The 26,232-nt window shown below is 39.4% G+C and overlaps 1 protein-coding gene across 4 annotated transcripts in view; it reads left to right on the forward strand.

Annotated features, from left to right (window-relative positions):
* Positions 1 to 332: 332 nt before the first annotated feature.
* sdk1a (sidekick cell adhesion molecule 1a) overlaps positions 333 to 26,232 on the forward strand; it is an 856,101-nt gene continuing 830,201 nt past the window's right edge. For all 4 annotated transcript variants that reach the window (XM_043711901.1, XM_043711903.1, XM_043711902.1 and 1 more), the window contains exon 1: positions 333 to 2,043. In XM_043711901.1, the coding sequence (XP_043567836.1) occupies positions 1,437 to 2,043 (607 nt within the window). In that variant the 5' untranslated portion in view covers positions 333 to 1,436. The remainder of the gene's footprint in view (positions 2,044 to 26,232) is intronic.

Below are 26,232 nucleotides of genomic sequence, written 5' to 3' on the forward strand. Positions count from 1 at the left end.
CACCTGCTGAGGTTCGCCAGTGCATTCTGTTTTGTTTCAGATCATCCGCATCTGCAGTTCTTTGTTTTATTAAATTCAATTAAGCTTCGAACTTGGTCATGAAAGAACAGGATCTGGACAAACCCAATTTTCTAACCTGGACATTTGTTCTTCATTGGAACCAATCAGTAGGCCACCTCTTTTCATCCTCCTATTATTGGAAGGGGCTTCAATTAAAAGACCAATCACCGACGAGATGGTCTTCAGTCTCTCGACCAATGGAAAGCCAGCACCTATCTGCGAGCTGATCAATCACAGCGATTGCATTCAATCCCTGCCGTAATAATGACGAATCAGCGAGCGGGGAAGAAACATTGGACCAATCAAGCAGCAAGAGATGTTTGCCTGGCGCAATGTTGACGAATCCGGTTGCAGGTTGTGGTTGCCAGTGTTGACCAATCGGAGGCGCGCTCGATCTCCAGCTCGAGCTGAACGAGTTCGGTCCGGCGACAGGAAAAAGCGGCGGGGGAGGAGGCAATTGAAAACCGCCGTTACAAACCTGCTGAAAGCAAGAGGAAAACCTGCAGGAAAGTAATCGGACAAGGGGCGTTCACCTCATAAAATTTAACTTCAGATCTTTTGCAGGGCTCAAAGTTGTTGGAGATTATGTTTCTTTTAAAACGTGTTGGATATACCAATGTAAATCTGTATCTACGTGTGTGGTGAGAACGCCTCTGGTCTCGCGCCACTGTCACATAAAAGTTCAAACTTTGCTAAATGCAGCTCTTCCAGTTGGGGAATAAATTGAATATATTCAAGTAAAGTTTGAAAGCTACTTCAGTTATGAGTTGAAACTTTAAAATGGTTTTCAGCTTTGGGGATTTTATCCCGTCTCCGCATTGTTGACAAAAGCCAACAACCATTCAAGTGATAATCAAGTTTGCTTTTTATATAAAAAAAACAGACCGTTGGAGTTAATTATCAACCAGGTACTGCAAGCGCCTGGTTGGAAGTTCAGAGGGATTCATTATTGCTGTCTGGAGTTTCCTCGCTGTGTGTGTTTCGGAAAGTAACCACGAAATAAGGATAAAGAGGATTGGGAAGAAAACGCCTCCATTTATTTACACCTCTGCGTTCTCCTCCCAGGAGTGAAGGCGGCCTGTTGGAACAGAGTGACGCTGTTCCCATCAAGGAAATCCGGACTTTGGGAAGAGAGACTGATCCGATCCGAGCCCTCTATAAGAAAGCGGCAATCATTAGCAGGCGGCAAGAGATTAAAACAAACCCGACCCTCCTCCCTAGGGCAACCAGCCAAAAAACAAAACAACTCAGCCAGCGGCTCGGAAGAGACCTTCATCCAGTTTAATATATTCATACATTGAAAATATATTAGTAAATGCCAAAGCGTATCGATTGATAGAGAGCGAATTGATTGCACGAATCGAGGCGATCAACAGATGATGGGAGACGCGAGTTGTGGGCTGGTCGATGCTCAGGTCATCACTGGATTACTGGTTGATGTTGATCGCTATTCAGAGGTGATTTGTACTCCAAAGACTGGAAGCAAGGGCCCGCAAACGCTGATCGGTGATTCCAGCAGCAGGAAAAGACCGCACTCTGGGGCTACCAGCTATGAACTAATTGTAAACCCAGCCACATCTGTAATCAATCATCCGAAGGATCGATGCCAAAGGAGAGCCCTGCAGGGACCGACAGGGAGCCTTTTTCACTCGAGAGGAATCAATGAGCAAGGATTGATCCAGCGTTCGAATCCCTCCCATAATCAGTCGATCGGAATTGCCAAAGAAATCGGGACTACAGACTATACAATCAATAACCAAAGGAAAATGAAGCAAGGGCCTTGTTTGAAAGATATTATCGATAAGAAGATTGAAAATCGAAGTGATGAAATTAATGCATTTATCATAGGACCGAAAACGGGAGTATTCCGAAGAACAGTTGGATTTGCTAGTGCGAGAAGAAACTTTAATTTGTTTGGATGTTTTGGTCGATTGTGGACGTTAGTACTGTTTCACATCCACGTGCTACAGACCCTGGCTCAAGGTAAGATTAGGTGCAACGTTTCAGGAGCCTAACTCCTGCCAGCGGGGACAAATTATGTTTGAATTTTGTTTATACAAATTTTCGAAGGGATATGAAGAAGAGATTAAAGTGTAGCATTTGTACTGTGCATTGGTATGGTAGCTTTAAGTGCCGACACAAAAATGCAACCATATTTACAACTGTCATATGGTTGCTTTGCAACATGCTTGTTAATCAAATGGCCTTTTGTAAGCTGCATAGTGCGCAAAGGGTTACATTTGAAACGTTTGAATATTGTGTATGCTATCAGTTTTCACAGCTTTACTTTCTAAGCTGACTTTGCAGCATTAAGGAACAATTATCCATTGGTGAGTGAATTAATGAGACTGCGTCCGTTTTGATTTTTCCTTCTTTTGCCATGGGAACAAACTAAAGAATCGAAATACTATCGGCCAGTATAAATTAGCACTTATACCAGTTTCACTTTCCATCACAGAATTGCAACGCGAAGTTGAAGCCTAATGTACTTTATCAAACCGAAATAATCTCTGTCTCCTTGTTCTGTCGCTTTCCATATTGCATTATGGATTATTGTTATTTGACACACAAGCTTACTTTTTTCATAATATAAGTAAACTCTGATAAAGCTAACCGACAAGATAATACAAATAACCATTTTTTGTACTGTTATCCATGCGTTCGAGAAAGTATTCGAAAGGCGGTTTTGACCCAGTGAATGAACTGATGGTTGTACTCGTTATGATGGGATGCTGAAGTTATTTTGCTTGAGGGATGCGCCATCATAACTTATAAACATATCAATATTGCGTTTATTCAACTGCCGATGTCCTCCATTAGGGGTATCCCTATGTAAGAATTTGTATTAACTCTGAATAAAGGGCTTTTATGTTGCAATCGTGACCGTGTGTTTAAACGTTTAAAAGCTGTCACCTTTTTAAGGTTGGAGTAGATTTCTTAATCTAACTTTTTTCTGAGTAGCATCCATATTTATATTCAGTTTCATACACCTATTTATAATTAATCCTTTTTTAAACAACTTATTCTCCACATTTCCCTTAGAGAATAGTTTATAGTGAGAGGATTTTCAAACTGATTAGCACCTGACAGGCCATGATGTTATGGCTTCTTTCAGAGCAGCCAACCTTTTTAATATATATCAATTGATAGATAGGTTAGCCCTATAGGGCAGAATAGTTTTATGAGCTACCATAGAGTGCACAGAGGAGGACCACTCATACCTGCTGAACATGAAAGTCCCACTGGATGTCAACCTGGAATTGAGAGTTGGGGCTTCATTGTCTCACTTGATGGGATTATCTCAAGCAGTGCTAAAGCACTGTACCTTCTAATTCTGAGTTGGGAATGGTTTCACTAAGCTGAAGGCTCAAACCAGACTTGTTACTATTAAAGGAAAATTGATTATGGGAAAAATATAGATTTTCAGTACTACCTTATTCAAAAGATACTGCAGTTAAATTTTCAGCTTGTAATTTTGTAGTAATTATTTTTGATTTGTAAATCCCAAATGGGAATGAGATTAGTCACATGTCATCTTGGGTTTTAACAAAAACAGTTCTTATTAATCTGGACATTTTGGTAATCTCAAATGTAAAGATTGAGAGAAAATAACAGCAAATAGTTGAGCCATCAAGCCTGTGCCTTTTTTTTCCCCAAACGTTTTCTTTAGTGCTTGTGCACACGGTTGGAATATTTCCCATTGTCAGTCCATGATAAGTGATCAACTATGAAGTTATAAGTCTGTTAACCTTTATATGGAAGTTAAAGCACTAAAATCATGATAGCGACAGAGATGCACTTGGCAAGCATGAATTTGTAATAAAGTACTTTAATATTCAAATAGGTTTGAGAGACAAAATGTTCATATACTTAATATAAATCACAGGAATTAGGAGCAGTAGAAGATCAGTCAGTGCATTGAGCTTGGCTGATCATTCAGTAAGATCATGGTTGATCTGGATGTTGTCTCAATTCCAGATTCCCTTGTACTGCTGATAACATTTGACTCCCTTCTTCGCAATAATTTAATTACTCTCTCCCACTGCCATTTTTAGGGGACGAGGGTTCTGATAAGTTATGATCCTCTGAAAGAAAAACGTTCTCATCATCTATCTTAAATGGAAGATCTCTTATTTTGAAACTCTATCCCCTTGTTCTCGTCTGTCCATGACACGAGGAAAGCATTTATTCGATCCAAAGAAGTCCTCTCCGGGCCTTATATGTCTTATGTGATCGTGTCTTATTCTTCTGAACTACATTGGAAACAGACCAGTCTGTCCAACCTTTACTCAAAATATCTGGGATTGCAGATGGAGGATGGATGTTAGTTGAGTGAACCTTCTCAGAACTGCCAACACATTTGTAACCTTCCTGAACTAAGGAAACCAAAATGTACTCCCTTCTCCAGATATGCTCTTACCAATACCCTATACATTTGTGGCAGAATATCCTTACTTTATGTTTGCCTTGCAGTAATGTCAACCATCCATTTGCCTCCCCACCACTTGCTGTAACTGTAAACTAATGTTTTATGATTCATGTATCGCAACACCCAGATCCCTCTGTATCTCATGTCTGCAGTTTCCCTTTTCTATTGAAATAACATGCTGTTTTTCTATTCATCCTTCCTAAATGGGAAAGTTAACGATTTCCACATAATGCTCCATATGTCAATTTTATTTCCTCACCAACTGAACCTATTTGTATCCCATTCCAGTTGCCTTATGTACTCGTCACTAAGTCTTTTCCTATCTTCCTTTGTTAAATTTGCTGATGAGTTGTACATTAAGTTCCTTCATCAAAGTAATTGTGTTCGTGGAGGCCCCACACTAATCTTTTATTCTGTCCAATCTTTTGACTTGCCATTTATCTTGGTAGAATTATTTTTTTTTTTGGAATTTATACCAACTTTAACATATTTGGGTTGGAGTGCAGGGTGCATTCTTCCCTTTGAGCCTTTGTCACCGGAAAGTACCTTTTCCGAGTGTTTTGAAATATCTCCTTAAATGTGGGCTATTGTATCTAATTTGGCACTGCCACCTAAATTCCCCATTCACTTGAACCAACGTTTTCCTTGTGGTCATAATTGCCTTTCTTTAAGCTTATAATGTTTTTAGGTTTACTCTCCTCCCTCAAACGGAATGTTATATTGAATTATATTGTAGTTACTGTTACCTTGGGATGCCTGTAGTATGAAGTCCATTAATAAGTGTGGCTTACTGTGCATTACCTGGTCTGGTCTAAACTTGCTCACTTACTTGGGTATAGAATTTAGTGACCTGAGAAACAATCTCATGAATTCATCACTCTTTACCTTTGCCAAACCAATTTGTTGAATTTATATTTTGATTAATATCACCCATGATTATTGACATATCTTTCCAATTAGCTCCTTTTTTTAATGTTTATCATCTTGCAGTATGTCTCAGTATTGACTACCAGATCATATCTATATATTAAGGCTGTATTGAAACAATTTAGCTCTGAGGTTTTAAATTAAGGGGATAAAGGGCAGGGAATGGTTGTCGTCTTCTTGGATTTTTAGAGAGAAAAAAACAAACATGAATTTATAGGTGTTTGTGATTTGGCTGTTGCAAAATAATCTTACCATGTTTTAACAAAAGCAAAATACAGTGGATGTTAGAAATCTGAAATAAAAATAAAGTGCTGAAGAAATTCAGCAGGTTTGGCAGCAGCTATGGTTAGAGGAACAGCGTTCATGTTTCAAGTCCAATATGACTCTTAGGACCGAAAGAGCATTGCATTTGTCCACCTCTTCAGTTCCTGAGGAGTATTGAATTTTCATTTATTTAACATAGACAGATCAATGGGCAAACTTGAGTACTTATTTTGTGTTCCTCCAAAAATAAATGTTGGCCTGGGCACCAGGAGAGTGTTTTTGCATTTGAAGACACTGTGGGATCTCTTATGACCTGAATAGACAAATGGGACTTCATTTTGATATTTCATCTGAAAAAATCATGTTTTAACTATTTTATACTGAATTGTTAACTCAGATTATGTGCAGAAATTCTGCAGTGAGCCTTGAATTTGAATTATTTGGTTCATAAATGCTAACAACTAATCTGTCTTTTGACTCTCTGAATCATAGAATTCCTATAGTGTGGAAACAGACCATTGGGCCCATCCACACATATCGTCCAAAAAGCATACCACCCCAATTCCTGTAACCATGCACTTACCATAACTAATCCACCTAACTTACACATCCTTGGACCCTTAGGTGAATTTGCCATGCTAAATTGCCCAAAGTTGCACTTCCTTGAACTGTGGGAGGAAACCAGAGCATCTGGAGGAAAGCCGTGCAGACTTCACACAGACAGTTGCCCAAGGGTGGAATTGAACCTGGGTCCCAGGCACTGTGAGGCAACTGTGCCATCCGTGTGCAAATTATGGAAACAGTGCTATTCACGAGATGTTTGTCTAAAGCACAACTGATGTAGTATTCAATGGGATTGGTGTGATGCTGAAAGGCAAATAATAAAAAGATATTGTAAATATTAAACTGATGAATTGCTATGTGGTTTGAACAAAAACTGGTCATCTGTGGAAGACCATAAAAATTTGTGTTCAATTGGTTGTTCAGAACTTTTGCGTATGACTTAGATGGATATCATGATTTGGAGATGTTGGAGTTGGACTGGGGTGTACAAAGTTAAAAATCTCACAATACCAGGTTATAGTCCAACATATTTAATTAGAAGCACTAGCTTTTGGAGTGCTGTTCCTCATCTGATGAAGGAGCAGCGCTCCGAAAGCTAGTGCTTCCAGTTAAACCTGTTGGACTATAACCTAGTGTTGTGTGGTTTTTGACTGAGATGGAATATTGTAATCCTAATGAAAAGTGCATTATTTTAAATATTTATGTTAGGTTGGGCCATGGGCAGAGAGAGATCGGGTGGAGTTCAATGTGGATAAGTATAGAGTTGTGAGATTGGATAGAGTATTGGAATACTAATTTATGTATTAAATGGCACCATACTTAAAAGGGCTGATGAGGTAATAGATTTGAGGGGTTTAGTGATGAATTTTTAAAGTTGTCAGTTCAGGATTTAAAAGTGGTGGTGTTGATAGTGTCTAGCTAAGGATATGGAATAAGTAATGGTTTATTTGATTTTGGGATGAGAATTTGGTATACTTTGAAGTTTTGGCCTTCTGTTGCAGGAAAGAGGGAGAATTGGAGGGAGTCCAGAAGAGTTTTGAAGTTCTGAAATGCTGATTATTCTTTCTCTGGCTGTACAGGGGTTTGCCATGACAGCTGACAGCACAGTATACAGTTGGAAGAACTAATGGCCAAAGCAGTCTGAAAATTGCTAATCTTGGAAGCTAAATAGATTTGGGCAGATTTAGGATTTGGCAGGGAGGTAATGGTGCAGTCGTGATATTACGAGATGAGTAATCTAGAATCCCAGTTTAATATTCAGGATAAATGGCTTCAAATGTCACTTGAGTTGAATGATGAAATTTGAGTTTGTAAAATATTTGAAGTAAAAAGATTTAGGGTTCCTTACCTCTGGGCCAGAACGCCGAGCTTCAAGTACCACCTGCTCCAGAGGTGTGCACAAATATCTACAGTGAATGGGAGTGGCCTTGGTGTTTTTAATGTGGAACTCATGAAATGATAAGGAAACCTCCTGTTGAATCCCAGTACACCTCTATGTTGAACATCACCTGGGAAAGCATTGAATATAGTCAAGGCACAAAGTGTATTCACGACGTTTCGGGCATTAGCCCTTCTTCAGGAAGAAGGGCTAATGCCCGAAACGTCGATGCTGCCTGGCCTGCTGCGCTTTTCCAGCAACACATTTCCATCTCTGATCTCCAGCATCTGCAGACCTCACTTTCTCCACAAAGTGTATTCTGACTGGGGACGTCAATATGCTTGATGGCTGCACTGCGGAATGATTGGCTCAGTTCTGTAAGAAGGGACACTGGTTAGCAATGTTAAATCTCATGGAATATCGGGAGTACTAGCCATTTGGATACAGAACTGGCTCAAAAGGAGAAGACAAAGGGTGGTGGAGTGTTGCTTTTCAGACTGGAGGCCTGTGACCAGTGGAGTATCATAAGGATCAGTGCTGGGTCAACTACCTTCAGTCATTTATATAAATTGCTTGAATGTGAACATGGAAGGTATAGTTAGTAAGTTTGCAGATGACACCAAAATTGGAAGTGTAGTGAACAGCGAAGAAGGTTACCAGAGTACAACAGGATCTTGATCGAATGGGCCAATGGGCTGAGGAGTGGCAGATGGAGCTTAATTCAGATAAATTCGAGGTGCTGCATTTTGGAAAAGCAAATCTTAGCAGGACTTATACACTAGTCCTAGGGAGTGTTGCTGAACAGAGACCTTGGAATGCAGGTTCATAGTTCCTTGAAAGTGGAGTCGCAGATAGGTAGGATAGTGAGGAAGGCGTTTAGTATGCTTTCCTTTATTGGTCAGAGCACTGAGCATAGGAATTGGGAGCTCAATTTGCGGCTGGACCAGGACATTGGTTAGGCCTCTTTTGGAATAATGCATGCACTTCTGGTCTCTTCCTATTGGAAGGATGTTGTGAAACTTGAAAGGGTTCAGAAAAGATTTACAAGAATGATACAAGGGTAGGTGGATTTTAGTTAAAGGGAGAGGCTGAATAGGCTGGGGCTGTTTTTCCCTGGCGCGTTGAAGGCGAGGGGTGACCTTTATAAAGGTTTATAAAGTCATGAAGGGCATGGATAGGATAAATAGACTAAGTCTTTTCCCTGAGGTGGGGAAGTCCAGAACTAGAGGGCATACGTTTAAGGGTGAGGAGGAAACATATAAAAGAGGCCTAAAGGGCAACTTTTTCATGCAGCGGGTGGTGCATATATGGAATGAGCTGCCAGAGGAAATGGTGGAAGCTGGTACAATTATAGCATTTAAAAGGCATCTGGATGGGTTTATGAATAAGAAGGTTTAAGAAGGATAAGGGCCAAGTGCTGGCAAATGGGATTAGATTAGATTAGGTTAAGATATCTGGTCGGCATGGGCGAGTTGCTCCGATGGGTCTGTTTCCGTGCTGTAGATCTCTACGACTCTAAGTGGGAAAGCTGAACTTCAGCAGATGGTCAGAGAAAACACAAGGAAAAATCTATTAGACCTGCTCCCCTTCTATCTATCTATCATAAAAGCATCTGACCTTGACAATAATGGGTTGAGACAAACACTGCACATTATCTGTGGAGCCTGTACTCACCTGGTGACATCCGTTGTTTTATGACTCTAATATCTAAATGGGATGGATTCAAGTTGATTGAGCAATTTGAATGAGGTTCTGAGAAGACTTGAGTTCTGAGTAGAAGAATTGTATTCCACTAAATTTTGTAATTGCATGGCCTGGTGTAACCTTCACTCTGTCACTACTGTCATTATAAGCAATTAACTATGGTTTAATGAGGATAGTGATAGAACCAGACATACCTTTTTCTAAAAAAAAAATTCTGATGAAGCTGCCACATAGAAGAACATATGATATAATAGACAGGGGAAGTAGCATGTAAGCTACAGAGGTAGTCTATTCCACAACTGATGGATCAGAGTAAAGTTCTAACAACCTGCCGTTGAATGGTAGCAGATTTTTAACCAGCTTATGGAAGGAAATGGTTTACATTGCAGTTCTCACTGATGGCAGAGTCCAGCTCAAGTGCAAAAGACAAATCTGAATTGCTTGCAGTTATCTTCAGTGATATTTGCTCAGTGGTAATCCACCTGGGCCTACTAAGATTCTCACTGTCGTGGATGCCAATTTGATTCACAGTGACGTCAAGGAAATGACTAGGAAGTCTGGATACTGCAAAGTCTGTGGCCTGACATGTGCCCAGCTGTTGTGCTAAAGGTTTGTGCTTCAAAACTAGTGTACCTCCAGCCCAATTGTGTCAGTGCAGCTATAAATTGGTGCATTGCACCAATGTAGAAAATTGTCCAATTATGTACTGTTCAGAAAGACAGTTCCTGCCCCATCAGTTTGATTCAGTCACTAGTCTATTGATGCATTGATAATCCTATCAAACAGCATTTTGTCACCAAAAATAGTGTCGTTCCTGACCCCTTGATTTTTGGGATCTGTAAGGAGTACTGTGCTCTGGATTTTCATAGCCTTATTCAAATATGCACGCATGCTCAGTTTCACAGGCAGGGTGACAGTCCTCAACATCAAGGTAGATGACATTGCACTGGCTAAAGTCATACTTTGCACAAAGGAAGGTGACTATTGTTGTGGACCACACCCAAATGCGCTCAAAATGTTCAGAAGGTAGCGCAAACCCTTTTATCTTTTAAAAGTAGATGTAAGATGCTGCGTTTCAGATGCAATTCAAATGATCAAATTACTGGATTTAAAGCAAAACACACTTTATACATCCACTATAGTTAAAATATAACAAAAGAATATTGGTTAATTTAACAGAATAATAGATATAGTAACTGTACCAATTAACTGTTCCAATATAGTAACATACCATAAACAGACCCTTGGCTAATGCAGAAAATAGTTTGTCTTACATGCAACTCCAGTCGCAGGAAGAGAACCCCAACTTTTGGCTGTAACCGATAGGGGGGGAAAATCACTTCCATTCTTCAAGACCCCAACTGCAGGTGCTGAAAACTGAAAACTAAAAGTCCTGATTCTATGAGAACTAGATTGCACCCATTCAGTCTGCTTCCAATGTGCCAACTTAATACAAATTGCAAGGCTTCATGAGCTGTTTCCTCTCATAGATTACTTGGTACCTCAGCCTTAAATCTCTCTTTTTAAAAAAAAACAGGACAAAATAACCTCTTAAAGTCTTAGTATTGTCCCTTTTTATGGTTATTGATGCATGGCATCTATGTCCTGATACATTGTGACTTGAATTGGTCAGGGTTGTGTCTGAGGTCCAACCATTTTCAGATAGTTCAGCAATAACCTCCTGTCCATCATTAGGTCAGGAGTGGAGATGTTCACTGGTTGCACACCATTCAATTCAGTATATAATTCCTCCGATATTAATGCAATTTGTCCCTCCAGGCAACAATATTCAGTCTAATGTTGATAACCTGGAGACACTCTACACAAGTGCCAGGCAATGATCATCTTTAACAAGAGAGTGTCTAACCATCTCCCCCAGACTTTCAATGACCATCACCAAATCCCTATTGTCAATAATTCTGAGGTCTACTTTTAAACAAACTGAACTGGACAGGTTATAGTGGCTACAAGAGCAGGTAGGAGGCAAAGAATTCTGCGATAGGTAACTCATGTTTTGACTGTTAAGCCTCTGTCGACATGGTATGAGTCCAAAATGTGATGGAATACTTTGCACTTGCCAGGATAAATGTTGTTCCAGCAACAATCAAGCAGCTTGACACCATCCAGAACAAAGCAACCTTATTGATTGGCATCTTGTTCACGCCCTTCACTTCGGGTGCACAGTGGTAACCGTATGTACCATTTACACTTTAGTAACTCAGCATGGCCTGTTTGACAGCACCTTTTGAACTTGCATCTTCTATTACTTAGATGGACAACAGCAACAGATATATGGGAATACCACCATCTGCAAATTCTTTTCAAACCACACTACCTTGTCTTAGAACTACATTGCCAATCCGTCTCTGTTATTGGGTCAAAATCCTTGAACTCCCTTATGAGCAAAAATCTGGATGTACCTACCCTTCATGAACTGCTGTGCTTCAAGAAGATAACTCACCCGCATCCTTTCAAGGACAATTGGTAATGGGCAATAGACTTTTAAAAAAGTTTCTGCCCATATTGTTTGAACTTATCAATCAATTTGAGCAAAAAATATTTAAAATTTTGTTTTTGTTCTGAGATGGTGGAATTGGACTTTTGTAATATTTATTGTTGGTGAAATTGATTACATTGGTATGTCATACAGTGAGGAATTTTCCCTGTACCCCATTTATTGTGACCAAACAAAGTATTTTGTTTCTGTAATCCTTTGTTCTCCTACAGTAAAATATGTATATATCCTGTAATGTTTCTCCTTCACTGGCTTTATCACATTTTATTTGACATATAACAACCATAAGACAAATAAAATTGAAGGAAAGGAGAATAACTTCTCCGCTAGGTTAATCTGAATTTATAATGTGTGATATTTAGTTGTATTTGAATCATGGCAATTTATTTTACATTCCTATCTGAGAGATAACTTACAAAGAAAATGAGCTAAGAAACTGTTTTCATTTGGACAAGTGGATGTGGATTTTTATTTTGCATTATAATTGCTTTTGTTTCCTCATTGAGTTGTCCATATAAGTCTACTCAAAGAATATGTGGTTTGTGCACTTAACATGTTTATCTTTGGAGTTATTTCAACTGACGTTTTTAAACTTTAACAAGCTCCCAAGAAATTCTAATAAAAGAAAATGAGAGGGATAGCCTTGCAGCTCCAGATTTTCCTTCTTTTACTGATCACAAGAAAAAAAAGAAAAAAACACGCTGACCCTAATTTTGTTTTGGACTTTAATTCTTTCAACTCATGGTGCCAGAGGTGAAGATTGGTAAATTCTGATAGATGAGAATTGACATTGTGAATGGACCCTTTCATTCATTCCATATTGTTGGTTTGAAGGAAACCTGTTTCTGGTCATTGTATTTCAAACATAAAAGAAAATTCATGAACTGCCTGTCTCTCTTCAAATGATGATGTCAGTGGTTTCTAGGCACTGAAGTACTAAATAAATTCTAAATATTAACTTGCAGTCATAAGTACAAGACTTGAACTAGATTAGTGATGTAGTACCTTTTTTTTCAAGTTGAAGTTGAACATTGCAACTATCACAAGTAAAAATATGCATTTCAGGCTGGTATAATGTATTAGAAACAGTTACATTTTCAGCTTCAAAAATGTTGACACCAACTATAATGTTGCAACTACCATCTGTGTTGCAATTAGCTATTTTGGTGTCCTCTGAAGAAAAGATCTGGGACAGAAAGTATTTGTGTACCATGTTCCTTGTTCCAGAGCATTGACCTAATCTATTGAGTGAACTTGGGTGTGTTTTTAACAACAGACTTCAAAACTAAATTGAAACATTGTCTAATAGATTTTTGCACCATCAAATATTTCATATGCTAATAAATTTTGCTGAGATCTCAGAATTTTGTTCCCTTTTTTATGACAATCTAATAGGCAATTGTTAGTAATTAGATGTTTCCAAACCATTTTTAATCGTTGTCAGATCAACGATAGTTGGAGAGAGATTTTAAAGAGGAATCTTGACACTCTCTTACACATTTGGATCACAACAACTGGATTCCTCCCCTCCCACTTCAACTTCTTGTGCAGCCCAGATAAGAGATCCTCAACCCAGACACGTGGTAGGCAACATGGCTCTCTATCCTGGCCTCTGAGAACAGTATCTATTCTCCTGATTATACTATCCCCCCAATTACGACTACATTGCTCTTTTTTTTTATCCTTCCCCAACCTCTTGAATGTCTTCCAGTACCAAGCTGCAATAGTCAGTTTGTTCATCTTCCCTACAGCCTCCATTCTCAACAGTGCAAGCTCAAAGGCTAACACTCCTTCAGCACCACATCCTGGATCCCTCCACCTGTCTTGCTTATAATCACACCTTTCTGTCTCTGGCCGCTGACCAAATTTGAAGTACAAAGATCAGAGCAGTACAGCACATGAACGGGTTCTCCAGCCCACTTTGACTGTGCTGATACATGATCCCTTCCTTAAACTCAAAACATTTTGGCCTCTATGCGGTCTGTATCCTTCTATTCTTTGCCTCTTCTTATGTCTGTCAAGATGTCACTTAAATGTTGCTATTCTATCTCTTTCACCACTTCCTCAGGCAGTGCATTCCAGCTATTCGTCACCCCTCTGTTTTGAAAACAATTTGCTTCTCATCTCGTTTAAATTTCATCTCTTCTATCTTAAACAAAGGTAGTTAATCTAACTGGCATTGTTTCAGGAGACAATGTCCAGGTAACATTGCATTTCAGTGTTTGAAGCTCAGGCTCCAGCTTATCAACTGAGTTGCAGTTCCTCAAACAACCAACACTCGTTATAGATGTGATCGCTATGAACTACAACACAGTCCATTAGCTCCGACATTATGCAGTTACACTGCAATGCCTGGCTCTGTTTCTGTGGCTTGGAGGTCCCGGTGTTGGGCTGGTGTGGATAATGTTAAAATTCACACAACACGAGGTTATAGTCCAACAGGTTTATTTGAAAGCACGAGCCTTCGGATCAGCACTTTATCAGGTGGTTGGTCTGGTGTTGTGTAATTTTTAACCTTGGCTCTGTTTCAATCACATGGTTCTTAATTTGATTTTTAAAAAATGGTCTTTTTGTTTATAACCTGTTTCCCGTATTCCTCTTCAATCTAAAAGTAGCCTATAACAGTCAAATTAGTAACTATTACCAAACAATTAATTTATGGTTCACCTCTGATGTAATTCTCTTTTGTGCTGGGCCTCTGATTCTCGGCTTCAATTTATCTTGGGCTGTGTCTCACTCTGGATGTGATCTCCTTTCTAACCATGCAAAATGTACTTTTTATATGTCTTCTTTGTCTGTCATCAGTTTGCTCAGTTGCTAAACATCTGTATTTTTCAATTGGGCCATTGTTGTCATCTTATAATTTGGTAAAGACAGAAGCAAAATGTTTGCTTAGGAACTCTGCCATACCCTTTGCTTTTGTGAACAACTTACACTGCTTGTTCATTATGACCCTCACCCCCTCCTTCACTAATCTTTTACTATTAATATGTTTGAAGAACACTCTGCTGTTTTTTGTTTTAGTGCAACCTGCCATCTTTCCTCATGCTTCTTCATAGGCTTACTTATTTCGAACCTTAACCTCTCTTCTGCATTTGAGGTATAATTTGCTGATTTCTATTGTTCTTATTATTCCAGTATCCATCCTGTGCCTCCGTTTTCTTCTTTATTTTCTTATCAATATCCTTAGTCATCCAGAGTACTCTAGCTTTGGGTACCACATTCATTTCTCATGGGTAATGTACCTAGCGTGTAGCCTATTCAGCTCCCTTTTGAAAATCTCCATTTTTACATCCATAGTTTAGTCACAAATTGGTTTCCAATCAACCTCTGCGGTGCAACTGTTAGACTGCTAAAATTTGCTCTTTTCCAGTCTGGAATCTTAATCCTTAATTGAGTTTTCTCCTTTTTACAAGTTATTATTTAAAAATATTATATTAGATCACTATTTCCCAAATGCTGCTCTGCTCTACTGTATTAGTCTTTGCTTTGCCTGCCTCATTTCCGAGAACCAGATCCAGCTCTCTGTGCACATATTAAAGGAATCTATCCCCTTCCAGCCCACATTGTACCTTTTACACAGTCTACCCTGGGGACATTGAAATCACCAACTATCACAACCCTACTTGTCTTGCAGGTTTCCATAATCTGATTACAAATGCTGTCATCTTCCTCCCAACTATTTGGAGGTGTACAATAAAATATCCAACAAGGTTGCCACTCCCTTCCTGTTTCTCATTTCCAACTATCCGAGTTCTAATTCAGGAACTATGGCTATATTGTTATCTTTGACCAAGACTTTTTTATCCATCCTATTTGTATTAAAAACTTCATAACTCAGGATGATAAGTTTCCAGTCCTATTTCAGTTTGAGACATGTTTCTGTTAATGCTACTTTATCCTATCCCTCTACAGCAATTTCTGCTGCAGTTCCCCAATTCTATTTACTAAATTCTCTGCATTTGCATGCATACAATTTAACTCTACCCTTAACTTTCTCTTGCTTGTTGAAAGCCGACAATTTCTTTGTGCATTGTTAACAATCAAGCCCCGTCCCTCACTTCCTTTTCCCTGTTCTCATTTTCTCCATTTGGCCTTGCTGGTACTATGCCCATTAGTCAACCCATCCCCCTGCCTGACAAGTTTACATTTGTGCCCAATGCACTATTTACTCCCTTAGCCAGGAGATTAGTTCCATTTCAGCTTAGGTGAAGCTCATCATTTCTGACCGGTTTTTCCTTTCCCAAAGGTGACCCCAAAAATCTAAATCCCTCCCCTCTACACCATCCTTCAAGCCACCCATTTACCTTCCTGATCTGCTTTTGCCTAAATGGTGCAGCTTCTGGGAAAAGTCGTATTTCTCAGATGAGTACCCTGGAGGCCATGTGTTTCAACTTGCGCCTTGACACCTGAACCAATCCTACAAGTCCTCAAAGCTGTTCTTCCCTATGTTTTTAGTTCTCACCACAACCAAACGTTGGTCAGCACTCTTCCCCCTGCCCATCTAAAAGTTTATCCAGCTGTTCTATTATATCCTGAACCCTTGCACCTGGGAGGGACAGACTATATGGAACTCATGATTACAGCCACACGTTATGTTGTCTGTCTCTCAAATTATTGAGTCACATACTTTTGCCCCCTTTCTAATCTGCTTACCAACCTCTCTCCTTCTCCACAATAGCCTTAGGTATTATAATACTGTGAGGTTTCTTCCCGTCATCCACCCTTGACTACGTCATTTTGCTTACTAAATAGGCATCCGAAATATCATTACTTGCTGGACAGCTCCAAGGAGTATTGGGTTTCCTGGACATGCTTTTCCTTTCAAATGGCCATCCACTCTTGTGCAATCTGTACCCTCTTGCTTCCCTGCCTATGATGATGTAGGTTGATCACCCTCTGGTGCAACTACTCCAGAAGTCTCTCTCCTTACTGTATGGCATGCAGTGATGAGAGGTCAGTGCTCCAAATCATCCACATGTTATTCAAAAGCTGCTAACCTCTGGCACTTCATGCAAATACTCATGTCCTGGATATCTTGTGAAACCAAACCTCCCACATCTTAAATGCCACACTCATCTCACGCTTCCCCAAGAGACCCTTACAGGTAAGGTGATGCACACTGGCAAAGCTCTGCTGTTCCTAAGCCAGAAACAAGTATTCTAATAACCCCTTACTCTTTTATTTATTGGCTCAACGAGGAGGTAGGGAGGAAGCAACTATAATGATGTGATCACTAAAAAAATTGAGAAGGACTAGAACAGTTATTTTTCTCTTTTACTCAGACTCTTCAAGTTTGGCGCTTGCTATCTTGAACAAAAAAAAAATAGTGCTTCTTTGCAAGTGAGTTAGAAAGGAAGCAAATTGGGAAAATTGCTGAGCCACAACATAATCTGTTCTTTGTTTTCTCCCATTGTATTTTAGTGCTTTTTCACATACCTATGAATCATACATTCCCAGTTTGTTCCAACATAGTTTACATATATTAAGCCAGAGTTTTAATAATATTACAACTTGCAGTGCCATAAGTACATTCTGGTAAATGAGCACTATGAAATCTTGTTCTGTGATTGTAAATGGGCTTTTTAAATAAAAATTTTTGGATTGTTTCAAATTTTATTAGCATTTTTCTTGATTATCAGGTATGTTAATTAGTGTGTTGGTGCTCGTACGCGGTCTTTTAGTGATTGCTATAATTAATTTGGAAAGATTTACTATTTAAATTTTTGAAAATCCTTTGAAAGATAGTTGGATGTCTTATTATCTGAAGAATCAGTCAACATTCTAATGTGACTGGAATGTTGGGATGTTGAAGTTTTTAAATAAAAATTTAAAATGGAATATTAAATGATTATCAGTGCAGAAAAAATGTCATTTTGAATTCTACTTTCACATACTCATGAACTGATGTACTTCAGCAAACATCTTATACAAGGTTAAATGAAAAGCTTAGCATGGCTTTGTAATATGATTGGTTTGTGTCTGCCAATTTCTCTCTGCCAACCACAAAAAGGCCTTGTCTGGGACAAACAATCGTTATTTAAGACAATTATTCCACTATGTATATTTATAGGGAAATTCAACCTTCAGTTTACAGTAAAATGAAACTTGTAGCCTATGCATTCCTAGTTAAAACAATATGTATAATTTCAACAAACGACATTTGGGTGGTGGCCTTGTCACTTTAGTTCAAAGTGAATCATACAATATGGATCCAAGCCAGTCAGTGAGTCAGAAAACTAAGACACTTTTTTTCTGGATAGTATTTATTGGTCACTCTGTTTTACAGTTTCTTCTACAGATACTTTCTATGTATGTACTGAGATAATTAATAACTTCTTAGCCTTTAATAAAGCATTGGTTGAGTTTTGAATGTGATAAACCAGACGTGAACAAATTTGCCTCTTAAGTTGACAGCTTTGATTAGATTTAGAAAGATTGTTGCCAATTAAATATGAGTGGTCTTATGCCACTGCGACAGTGACTCTGTCTTTGGTCAAGATGGTCAAGGTTCAGAAAACAGATTTTTAAAATAAATCTATTTATTCCATGTTCTCATCATAAATTATCCACATAATTTTCTGTGTACATCTTTTTTCCCCACGTTATGTCTTATTTAAGATTTCCATTAGACTATTTGATAAATATGGTCCCATATCTGTTGCTTCCACTTGCACCAGTGTTTCAGCTGCTGAGATACTTTTAACATCCATTTTTATTGTCTTTGCTTCTCAGGCCATGGGTAACATTTTTGTTTTAATTCTTTCCCACTAAGAATATGATAAATCTTGTTTAACTAAATTATCTTGTTGGAGACAAAAAAAAGCTGCAGATGCTGGAATCCAAAATAGACATGCAGGAGGCTGGAAGAACACAGCAAGCCAGGCAACATCAAGTGGTGGAGATGCCCTGAAGAAGCATTGCACCCAAAATGTCGGCTTCTCCACCACCTCATGCTGCCTGGCTTGCTTTGTTCTTCTAGCCTCTTGCCTATTTATTACTAAAATATCTCTGGAACCACCCAATGCTGGAAATATGAGTGCACATTTTTCTGAATTTAATTTCTTGAATGTTTTATTTGCTGTCAGAACCTCCTTAACTGTAGCATGTTTTAACATGGCACTCTGTTCCAGTCGGTCATGCCTATTCTGAGTCCATAGCTAATTCAACTGACTAATCATATTTCTTAATTGATCTATTTCTGACTTAGATGCAGTGTCTTCTTTGGCTGTATTTATTAGTATGTGATTGACCTGTTGGAGGTAGGATTGTTGATCTAAAGTCACTCTCTTGATCTATTTTGTTTTATGTCTAATCCTATATATTTAAAGGTCCCTGAAGCTTGATCACCAATCTTTGAACTCCTTTTATTGTTTTATCTATTACATATTGCTTGAATTTTCAGAACATCCCCACAGAAAATTATCAATTTGCATCATAGAGATACTAGCCAGTTTCTCTGTGTGACATCAGTAGAACATTGCTGGGTCTGTTTTGGACTGAATACAACTTCATTTCAAGAAGTGGAGGTGCTGGTGACGGACTGGGGTAGCAAAGTTAGAAATCTCACAACACCAAGTTATAGTCCAACAGGTTTATTTGAAAGTACAAACTTTCAGAGCACTGCTCCTTCGTCAGGTAGCTAGTGGGGCAGGATCACAGGACTTGGGTTTATAGTAAAAGATAGAAGTGCCATACAACTGATGTGATGTATTGAACAAACCTAGATTGCTGTTAAGTCTTTAATCGCTTTTTAGAATGAGGATGCAAGTTTTGATTGATTTAATGTGTCAATTCCAGAATTTATTTCAAGTCACAGCTCTGAGAGAACTTCAAGTTTTATCAATGGCTAAAAAAAAAAGACAGTGCATTAAAGTTGAGAGATTAGAGTCTGTGTGTATCCCAGCTCGTCAGACTAGTTCTACTTCCAAAGTAAGAATTTATAAAATTTCACATTATTCAAAATGGCAGTCCATAGTAGAATGTATCTACAAAATCCTCCCATAGACATATATGTGTGTGGTGGGGTCCTCTGTCGTGTGTGACGTGAACCCAAGATCCTGGTTGAGGCCGTCCTCATGGGTACCGAACTTGGCTATCAGTCTCTGCCTGGCGACTCTGCATTGTGTACCCCAAAAGTTCGAGTTTGAGTATGTTCACCTGAAGATCCAAGGTGAAATGTCCTTGAGGTGAAGTGCCCTCCCGCCCCAATTGGGAGGGAACATGCCTTCCTTGTTCCACAGTGTCCATCTGGTGTCATAATATCTGCTTGGTTTTGCCAATGTACTATGCCTTGGGACATCTTTGCCTGCAGCGAATGAGATAGACAATGTTGGCTGAGTGACATGAGTACCTGCTGTACACGTGGGTTGTGTCCCCACGTGTATTGTTGTATCTATGTCGACACACTGACATGTCTTGCACTGTTGCCATGGCAGGGTTGTGTGGTGTTTGTCCTGAAGGCTGGGTAGTTTGCTGCAAGCAGTGGTCTAAGGTTTGGCGGTTGTTCAGAAGTAAGAAGTGGAGGCATATGAAAGATCTTGGTGAGATGCTCATCCTCATTGATAATTGTTGCAGGCTGTGAAAGAAATGGCATAGTTCCTCTGCTTCTGGGAAGTACCGGATGATGAAGGGTACCGTCTGCGTCATAACCAGTGTCTCTCTCCTGAGGTCATTACAGTTTCTCTGTTCTTCGCAGTCTGAACCACATTATCATTGAGGATGAACACCTTGCCAAGCTTTTACCTACCCCTCCATTTCTCTCCTTTGAACAACGCCAAACCTTAAACACACCATTGTTTTCAGCAAACTACCCAGCCTTCAGAACAGCATCGACCACAACACCATACAATTCTGCCATGGCAACCACTGCAAGACATGTTAGTGTCGACATGGATACTACCATTATATATGGGGAAGCCACTCACCACATGTACGGCCGGTACCCATGTGACTCGGTAAACATTGTCCATGTTATCTGCTGCAGGCAAGGATGCCCTGAGGCATGGTATGTTGGCGAAACCAAGCAGATGATATGACAAAGGATGAATGGACACATACAGAACCTCATCACCTCAGGAGATCTCTTGCCCGAAACGTCGATTTTGCCTGTCCTCAGATGCTGCCTGAATTGCTGTGCTCTTCCAGCACCACTGATCCAGTGCAACAATCACCAGGTTGGGATGTGCACAACCCGCCACCAGTGTTGGAACACTTCAGTGGCCAAGGACATCTGTCTTGGATCTTCGGGTTAACGTCCTCCAAGCAGACTTCTGGATACATGACAATACAGAGCCACCAAATAGAGGCCAGTAGCCAAGTTCGGTGCCCATGCAGACGGCCGCCCCTGGGATCTTGAGTTCATGTGACACCACCACAGCATTCTATTGCTCTCTCTCTCTGTCTCTCGCACATGCCCCTCCCTACACCCCCAGCATATACTTCATCACACTTCCACGCACAGACTCTCTCTGGCCATATACTCATGCATATACTCACAAACTGTCACACGCTTTCCCTATCCCTCACCTACCCACTTGTGCGCACACCCACAAGTTTATAGGATGAATTTGCAGTTGCTGATCCATTCTATTTTGTTCAAAAAGCATAGTGTGTAGGCAGTCAGTCAATTTATGTTTTATAAATTCCTACTTTGTAAGGTGTACCAGTCTGACTCAAGATTGGAATACAGACAGACTCTAACCTCACAGCTTTAATGCATTGTCTGAGCTGAGGTGTCAATTTTTTTAAGATACTGATAAGACCTTAAGTTCTCTTGGGACTGTGACTTGAAAGAGATTCTGGGATTTATATGTTCATCAATTAAAACCTGCAACCTCATTCCAAGTGATTAAAGACTTAATAAGCAGTCTAGGATTGTTCAATACATTGCATCAGTTGTATGACACTTTCATCTTTTACTATAATTTCTGTGTCCTATGATCCTGCCCCACTAGCTACCTGACAAAGTAAAAGTGCTCTGAAAGCTTGTATTTTCAAATAAACATGTTGGATTATAACTTGGTGTTGTGATTTTTAACTAATTTTAAGAAGACACATTTAACCTAGAAATACTAGATCCTCACTTCATCATATATATTTAATGCCTGTATATTACCATCTTTTTAGGTCATTTCAAAATACTTCCTTTTAAACATTTCTCCTGGCAAAAAATGTAACTTTTACATTGGCTTACATTCTCAGGAGTATGTTGCTGAAAGAAGACAGTCAAGATTTCACTTGTTGCAGTTGGAAAATTTACCTTAACATTTTGATCATTTAGCTTCTGTTCAAAACCCTGAACCACTGGCCTAGCTTCAGCTTTGTATCTGACAAGGGAGCACTTTTTTTTATGCTTATCCATCTGTGTGAACAGGTTAGCTGTCTTTCATCTGCTTCCTCCATGTATAAACCAAATTATTTGCTGCTGTCCAGCTGTTTGTTTTGCATTCTTTATTAACATATCTTCTAACTTGTTTGTATCCACTAAAATAGGGTTTCTATTTCTTGTCATTCCTAGCATATTCTATAATCTACATCCTTGTAAAACTAGGAGAAAGTGAGGACTGCAGATGCTGGAAAGTCAGAGTTGAAAAGTGTGGCGCTGGAAAAACACAGCAGGTCAGGCAACATCTGAGGAGCAGGAGAATCGACGTTTCGGGCATAAGCCCTTTTTATCAGGAATGTTGTCAAATTACTGTTCTATGTCAATCTATACCACTGGTTCACAGTCTTCCCCTGTCGTAATCAAAGTATTTTGCTTGGTTGTGATCTTTCCTATGATCGTGCATATTTTCAAGCTTCATTTTCAAAGTTTCTTTTCTGGCTTACCTGAAATTCTGTCAAATTTTCCTGTATCCCTGCTGTCCTTTTGGAATTTAGTGAGTCTTCCCAGTTTGGTTCTTAATAGTTCCTCTTTTTTTTTGTCCACCAATTCGTTTCTTTTCAAGATTATGATATTGAAAACTAAATATAGTTGCCATATCAATGTAAATGCATGATTAAAATGATTCTTTCCTTTATCGCATACTTTCATGTCCATTGCTACAACTTCGTTAAAATCTCTTTCCTTGGACATAATGGTGACTTTGCTTTTACTTGCTATGTCATATTTATCACACATTTCTACTTTAAATTTAGAGTGCTTATCATCCTTTTCTCTTGTTAACAAGCAGATGGGTAAACTGTCAATGTGGATTTGAGATAATTAGCCTTTTCCTTAAAACTCCTATCTCCTGGTGCTATTAACCTAACTTCTCTAATCAGAATGTTAAAGTGTTTTCAGGAAGTAAAATAATGTCTGAATGGTATACATTGTAAATCCACTAACCTCCCAAAAACAATTATCTTCTTCTATCCCAAGTTTTATTTGAGTAATTTTCATTGATGACCTGTTCAACAATAAGAGTATTTCACTTGGCACTAAATTTCTGTGCTTGTAGCAGTTTACTCCGGTAGTTTACAGGAATCACCACTTTTTTAAAAAAAATGATTTCAGCACATTTTGATACCCAAATCTGAAGCTGCCAAATTCTCTAACTCCTTTTTAACTTAACCAGTCCTGGTAATCCAGAGTACCTAGGAATGCTTTAACCAATCATCTCTACACACTGGACGTGCAAACACAGCACAACACACCAACTGAATGGGTAGGCAACTAAACATTCGTTGATGGGCTGAAACCTTGACTGTTATGACACTTCAAATGCTCATCTAAGTAATTTTTAAAGGTTGAGGTTTCATGGTGCAACTACCCTCCCAGACAGGGCATTCCAGACCCCCATACTTTCTGGGTGACATAAAAAGATTCTTCCAATTCTTCTAAACCTCTGCCGTTTACCTTTAAAATTCAGCTCCCTTGGACATAACCAGTAAAACTGCTGAACAAGCTCAAATATTATTGTTAACATACTCTTTTTGCAAACTTGATGTTCCCTATCTTCCCAACTTTCTGTTTGAAACGTTATTTTCTTCCTCTTATTGTTTTACAATGAACAACCTGTTTACTGCTTTAACAAAAAATGTCTGCCTTTCTCTCAACACGCCTATCTATGTTACTACCTTGGTACATTGGTTTATCAACTAAATCATTTATATGAATGACAAATAAAAGTGCACCCACCACTGATCCCTGTGGAACCCACTGCTTGGTCACAGGCCTCCAATCCATAAAACAGCCCTTCACCATTAGTCTCAGTCTCTGTCTCCTGCCATTCGGCCAATTTTGTATCTAATTGACAAGCTCCTCTTGAATCCCATCTGATCTAACTTTACTAATTAGCTGACCATGCGAACCAAGTAAACAAAGACTACCAGCACGTGAATAAGAAGGGTTTGGAAAGATACAGGCCAAATGTAGGCAAGTGGGACTAGTTTGGTTTTTGGAAACTTGGTCGTCATGGACGAGTTGGACTAAAGGGTCTGTGAATGTATGACAATCTGAAACTTCATCAGCTTCAGACTTCACTACACCATTATTCTGACTGTTATGGCATAATTCACTCCTAGTGATCTGTAGGGGAATTGAGGATTATGAGTTACAGGCAGGAAAGTGCAGGTAAGGCCACAGTCAGGTCAGCCATGATCTCAGTAAATGGCAGAGCAGGTTCAGTGGACCAAATAGTAGCCATCTTCAATTTCATATGCTAGAGTCATAGAGATGTACAGTACGGAAACAGACCCTTCGGTCCAACTCGTCCATGCCGACCAGATATTCCAACCTAATCTAGTCCCACTGCCAGCACCTGGACCCTTCCTATTCATATACCCATTCATATACCCTATCTTTCCGATCGAAAGGAGACCAGAATTGCACATTGGTTCGGCCACTGTTGGAACACTATGTCCTGTACAGCTGCAACATGACCTCTCAATTCCTGTACTCAGTACTCTGACCAATAAAGGAAAGCATACCAAACGCCTTCACTATCCTACTAACCTGCGACTCCACTTTCAAGCAGCTATGAACCTGCACTCGACAAAGTCTCTTTGTTCAGCAACACCCTCGAGGACCTTTACCATTAAGTCTGTACCTCCTGCGAAGATTTGCTTTCCCAAAATGCAGTACCTCTCATTTATCTGAATTAAACTCCATCTGCCACGTCTCAGCCCATTGGCCCGTCTGATCAAGATCCTGTTGTAATCTGAGGTAACACTCTGCTGTCCACTATACCTCCAATTTTGGTGTCATCTGCAAACTTACTAACTGTACCTCTTATGCTCACATCCAAATCATTTATATAAATGATGAAAAGTAGTGGACCCAGCACCGATCCTTGTGGCACTTGACTGGTCACAGGCTCCAGTCTGAAAAACAACTCTCCACTACCACCCTTTATCTTCTACCTTTGAGCCAGTTCAGTATCCAAATAGCTAGTTCTCCCTGGTATGTATTCCCTGAGATCTAACCTTGCTCACCAGTCTCCCATGGGAAACCTTTTTGAACGCCTTACTGAAGTCCATATAGATCACATCTACCACTCTGCCCTCATCAATCCTCTTTGTTACTTCAAAAACTCAATCAAGTTTGTGAGACATGATTTCCCACGCACAAAGCCATGTTGACTATCCTTCATCAGTCCTTGCCTTTCCAAATACATGTACATCCTGTCCCTCAGGATTCCCTCTAACAACTTGCCCACCATCGACATCAGGCTTACTGGTCTATAATTCCCTGGCTTGTCCTTACCATCCTTCTTAAATACTGGCACCGCATTAGCCAACCTCCAGTCTTCTGACACCTTGCCTGTGACTATTTGCTCATTAAGATTCAATTGCTGCTGATCAAATCCCCAATCAACTTACTCAGCATCTCTTTTCTGTGGAGGTCTGTTGGTTTTCAACTATGCCATCCAAAGATTATTGTGGGGTATTTGTGTATTTAATTGTGTTCATGTATTATTGGGTCAAGTGATGCATGTTTCTGTAAATGAAACATTTTATATAAAACAGGCTATCTTTCTCCCCACCCTTTTGTACATTGGAAGAAGATGCAATTTGACCCTTTCTGTTGAATCCTTGATTGTTCTTGTGCCACAGAAGCTAATGTGGTGTCAGTGTTTCATCTGTCAGCTTTGGTAGCATTGAATATCTTTTTGTCACTTGGCTTGATAATGACCCTTGCAGCTGCCTGATCGTATGAAGGTATCGAATAGAAGGATCAGAGTTCGGAGTGGTTGGATTAGCATGAGCAGAAGATTATTTTTCTGCATTTAATCTGTATTTGATTTGATATTATAATTTGTTAAGATGTAATAATTGAATACTAGTTCACACCAATTTTTGAACATTGTTTATTGGCTAATGTACATAGTTAGAACAAAAATGCATACAAAGTTATATAGCACGGAAACAGATCCTTCAGTCCAACAGTTCATGCTGAACGTAATCCCA

This window comes from Chiloscyllium plagiosum, chromosome 21 (assembly GCF_004010195.1).
Source record: "Chiloscyllium plagiosum isolate BGI_BamShark_2017 chromosome 21, ASM401019v2, whole genome shotgun sequence".
NCBI classification, from domain to species: domain Eukaryota; kingdom Metazoa; phylum Chordata; class Chondrichthyes; order Orectolobiformes; family Hemiscylliidae; genus Chiloscyllium; species Chiloscyllium plagiosum.